Below are 5,180 nucleotides of genomic sequence, written 5' to 3' on the forward strand. Positions count from 1 at the left end.
AATTTTTTGTTTCTACTTCTTGTTTGGTTTAGATTTTTTTCTGTTTTAATTCGTTTTAATGTTGGGTTTTCTCACACCTTGTGAGACCCTTTTCATTTGCCATTTGATTGTTATGTAAGGGTTCATGCCCTCTCCTGCTTTATCTAATAGAACTATAAAACTCTCTCAAACATATTTTATATAAATTACAATCAACATAATCATTACACTTTCAATACAAATATTCAACCAAACTAATTAAGAATTACTTACATACTACACCGACTTAAAACACAAACACGTTGTTGATGAAACTCCAAAACATACCATGTTTTGCTACAAAGCCTTTTTCTTTTAAAGCATACTCTTGATACTTGCCATTTTAAACTCTCCTGACGTCTATGCAGAGAGAAAACAAATCCATTTAATGGCAAGTGACAGACGTTGTCTGAATTTGGAATTGATTTTCCCGAGAACACGTTGTAGTGTCAACATATTAGAAAGCAATTGCCTGGTCATTGTACAACAAAATTCAGAAGTATAGTATTGAAAATTTCTGGAAACAGCTGTGTGACGGTGGCAATGAATGCTACTTGAAATAGTTGATTTCGAAGATCAGATTTGTTCCTTTTGGTAAGCATGGGATACCCATCTGTAAAGACAATGACTTGGAGATTTACTATAAGTTTATAGAAATGTCAAATAGAAAAATAAAATATATAGATTTTAAGAAAAGTATTTAAATAAATTAAATATTACAATTACACAAATAAAAAGAGTTCAATAATTTAAATAGATTTAAGTTCATTTTTCAATAAACATTATAATTAAAAATAAATATATAATTGTTTCTAATATTTAATACATATCTTGGTTTATTTGTATAAAAAAATTGATGTTTAATCTTTTTAAGAACAAGTAGTTGAGGGTATCTATAAGGGCCTCCACCCAAGAAACTAACCAATAAAAATATACATATCTACTCACACTCATAATAGATAGTGAAATATCTAAACTACAAAGATGAAGAACACATCAAATACATATACATAATGGCATCTCTAATAGCATTGCTATTAATTCCAAACTTAGAATAATGCCTACAAATAAAGATCACATATTAAGGAATTTATTATTATATGTATATCCTTAATAAGAGATGCAACATCATACTTTTTGACGAGGGATGGGAATAGCAAAGAGATTTTGTGTCCTTGGTGTGGACAACCCAAATTGCTCTACCATATCTAAATCATTTGGATTCATTCCTTCTGGAAGTCTCCAGTCGAAGCAATGCAATAGATTTGCCAAGGCAAGCTCCACAACAGTAAACCCTAGAAGTTGACCAGGGCATCCTCTCCTCCCCGATCCAAAGGGTAGAACCTCAAAATTTTGGCCTTTGACATCAATGGGGTTGCCAACAAATCTCTCTGGTTTGAACACATCAGCCTTCTCCCATATAGTAGGATCTCTAGCAATGGCCCAAATATTTACTATTACACGACACTTACTAGGAATATCATAACCAAAAATAGTACAATCATCCATGCATTCATGTGGAATAAGTAGAGGCACTGGTGGATGGACTCTCAATGTTTCCTTCACCACGGCCATCAAGTACTCTAGTTGTGGAAGATCCAACTCCTCTACATATTTACGCTGAGGTCCCACCACCCTATCTAACTCTTCTTGTATTTTCTTTGCAATTGAAGGGTTCAATAATATTTCAGACATTGCCCACTCCAATGCCACTGTTGAAGTGTCACTTCCAGCAACCAAAACATCCTGCAAAATACAACTAACATTTAATGAAAATTTCATAAATAATATTCATATTCAAATTATTAACATATAGAGACTACATTTAAAAGAATAGATAAAAATTATAGTAAATAAAGTAATTATTATATTATAATATAATATTTTTCCGTATTTATCTTTAGCACATCTCCATTCATTTTTCTATATTAAAAAGGTTGAAAAATGGAATAGGTGTTTAACCACTTAAAGCATAAGATTTCTAGATCAACACAATATTTATCTTTCCTATTAAACAATATTTATCTTTCCTATTAAAATTTTGACTCCTTTACTCGTTTTAATAAAAGAAAATATGGAAATAGACTCAATAATTTAGTTTGAATTTTCACATAATGGTTGGAAAATTGACTCCACACTAAGTCTCAAACTAAACTAAACAATCAATAACCATTCAAGATGTATAATCCCTCATTAAGTCTCAAACTAAGCTAAACAATAAATAGCCATCCAGCATAAATAATCTTAAGAGCACAAAATATCAAGATGGGGATATATAATTTAAATAATTTAGTTTGTATATTCACATAATGATTTAGAAATTGAGTCCCTCACTAAGTCTCCAACTGATCACATACATTAAGCAACATATTAACCCTAGAAAATGTCAGTCAACTCTAAATGTTTAACACTTTTAAACCTAAAAATGTAAAGTTACTGTGTGTGATTTAAACCATTCCCATAAAACATCATAAAAAGCAAGAGATTTACAGATTAATCTAAGACATTCCCCCCCAAAAAATCTCAGAAAAAATCACAAAATCATTCATTATGTGTGACATCACAAAAAGCAAAAACAGTATGCACTATTTACTTACAAAAATGATAGCCTTGACTGTTTCCCTTGCAATTTTCATCTCGTCATCATCATCAAGTCGGGTAAGGGCAAGCAATTCATGGACGAAATCTGCATGAAACTCGTCTCGATCGCCATGCAACTCATGCTCACGTATAACTTTCTCAATGAAGGCGTCGAATGTCTTGTGGGCCTCCTTCTGGCGGCGCACAAGGCCCTGCAAATCCATCCACTGCAACCAAGGAATAAAATCCCCCACATTGAAAGCTCCACTGAGATAAAAAACCTCCTGAATCATGTCCTTGAATCCTCTGTCATCAATCTCCTCTTCCGAAAACTTTCTTCCAAACGCCATACGGCAGTTCATGTTATTAGTAAGCAAGCCCACCAGCCTGCTAACATTAACAGGAGTGGCGGCGGCGGCCGATTTACAGTTCTGAAAGAGTCCGTCCACCATGGCAAACGTCTCGCTTTCTCTGACATGTCTGAATGATTCGATCCGGCGGAGGCTGAGCAGACGGGTGGTGAAGATCTTGCGCAGCTGCCGCCAATATGCGCCGTAGGAGGAGAAGGCCACGCCCTTGGAGCCGTACACCACCTTCAAAGAAACACAAAGTTGAAACACATAAGTTTTTTTTAATCGATTCAAGAGATTACAAGAACTTTTTGAATCAAATGATCAAGCATCGTATTGTACACAAGTTTCTAAATTTGATTGTGTAAAATTTTTATCAATTCCAATGCTAGACTCTTTATATCCCACCCACTCAATGTATACATTCCCTTATTTCAAAGATAGATGCGTACTAAGTTCTCACGACCGACCGTGGGTGAAGGATGGGGCAAGCTACACTCAATTCATGCTCATCAATGATTCGGATCACATTCCGTGATCCATCATTATGAGAGTTCAATGAGATGTGAGATGGATCACACTGTTTGATTGGAAAGATTGATGATTAAAAATCTTGCACACAATCAAATCGAGAAACTTGCATATAATACTAATAGCGTATAAAATTGAATAGCATTGAGCAAAGATCAATTAAGATCACCATTAATTGATGGTAATGAATTACAATTACTATCACTACATAGAAATCTTATTTACATTAAAAGACTTCTAAAAATTTATGTTGAAAAACTTATATTATTAAAGAAAACTATTTATAGCATTGAGCAAAGATCAATTAAGATCACTATTAATTGATAGTAATGAATTACAATTACTATCGCTATATAAAGATCTTATTTACATCAAAAGACTTCTAAAAATTTATGTTGAAAATTTTATATTATTAAAAAAAACTAAAATAGTTTTTGAACTCAATCATTATAATTACTTCCCATTTTTTCCTGGATCCTGTAAATTCGTTGGCAATATGCCTACCCTGCTTCAAATCCAGCTTGGCTTGGTCATAGATTGAGATTGATGTCAATCTGTTGATATTGGTAAAAAAGATAATTGGTTTTTGAATCTCGTATACCTCATATAGAAAGAATCTAAATGAACAGATATTTTATGTTCCAAACTCATGGGCTGCTACTCAACAAAATTTAATAGATCTTCAGAAACAATTATTTATTATATAGAAATCTTAGATATAAAAAAAAAATTATTCATTATATAGAGATCTTAGATATAAAAAAAAAAAACTTAAAAGAAAAGATTTCTACAAATTTATGTTAGAAAACTTATATTATTGAAAAAAACTAAAACAGTTTTCACTACAATCACCTCATGCCCAAAGCTCATGGGCGGCCGCCCAGCGAAATTCAGGTCATGGGTTTTGAGAATCTGCCTGGCCGCCTCCGGGGACGAAGCCACCACAGTGGGCACAGAGCCCAGCTGCAAAACCATGAGTTCCCCATACTCCTGCGAAAGTTTTTGAAGGCTTCGATGGGGAAGGCTTCCAAGCATATGCAGGTTTCCTATAACTGGCAGCCCCGCTGGCCCTGGTGGTAGCTTCAACTTCCTTGGCTTCTTCAATGCCCATCTTCCCCACCATAACAATAGCATCACTGCTATGCTCACGCTTACTATCAAACTGTCCTCCATATTTCTTTCTAGGTATTCTCAGCTTGCTCTTTTGCTACTACCCAAGTTCAGTATTTATTGAGAAAACCAAGTGCCTGCCCTTTAGTTTAGGGTTAAGGAGTTGGAGAGTTTTGGGGTCAGAGTGAGATCAATATGGGTGGATGATACTAGAGTTTGCCCTAAAGAAGTTGGATGGTCCTAGAGTTTTCCCTAAAGAAGTTGGATGGTTTTGGGGTCAATGAGATTGATGTTTGTGGACGATAGTAGAGCTCGAACTCACGGTAAAGAAGATTGGCATATTTGTTTATGATATGTGCTAGTGGTCCTTAGCCGGTAAAGAAGATTGGATCACAAGATTATGACGCAGTGAATTGAAAAGACGTCTCAAAAGGTATTAGATATGGCGTAGATCTAAAATTGTCATTGGAGCTCCAAGTTGCAGCGTTTCTTTTTCTAGTAGCTTTGCATTAATTAATATTTGTATTGACCATTTCAGCTGTGCTAAAAGATTAATTTATGAGATGGACGAGCTCATATACGGAATCTGAC

At 34.4% G+C, this 5,180-nt stretch overlaps 1 protein-coding gene across 1 annotated transcript; it reads right to left on the minus strand.

Moving 5' to 3' along the window:
* Nucleotides 1–1,019: 1,019 nt before the first annotated feature.
* On the minus strand, nucleotides 1,020–4,756 carry LOC131034078 (cytochrome P450 71AU50-like). Its single transcript, XM_057965430.2, has 3 exons — nucleotides 4,332–4,756; nucleotides 2,616–3,191; nucleotides 1,020–1,764 (listed from the first exon to the last, which is right to left on the minus strand). The coding sequence occupies exons 1-3, from the start codon at nucleotides 4,650–4,652 to the stop codon at nucleotides 1,147–1,149; spliced, it is 1,515 nt and encodes a 504-aa protein (XP_057821413.2). The 5' UTR covers nucleotides 4,653–4,756; the 3' UTR covers nucleotides 1,020–1,146.
* Nucleotides 4,757–5,180: the final 424 nt, after the last annotated feature.

The sequence above is a fragment of the Cryptomeria japonica genome, chromosome 2 (assembly GCF_030272615.1).
Source record: "Cryptomeria japonica chromosome 2, Sugi_1.0, whole genome shotgun sequence".
In the NCBI taxonomy this organism is placed as follows: domain Eukaryota; kingdom Viridiplantae; phylum Streptophyta; class Pinopsida; order Cupressales; family Cupressaceae; genus Cryptomeria; species Cryptomeria japonica.

Excerpts from the sequence above, each read along its gene's own strand:
- LOC131034078 (XM_057965430.2), bottom strand. The coding sequence starts at position 4,652 with ATGGAGGACAGTTTGATAGTAAGCGTGAGCATAGCAGTGATGCTATTG. Across the intron at positions 3,192-4,331 it reads CCATGAGCTTTGGGCATGAG|GTGGTGTACGGCTCCAAGGG; the intron begins GTGATTGTAGTG and ends GTTTCTTTGAAG. Across the intron at positions 1,765-2,615 it reads CAGTCAAGGCTATCATTTTT|GATGTTTTGGTTGCTGGAAG; the intron begins GTAAGTAAATAG and ends TGTATTTTGCAG.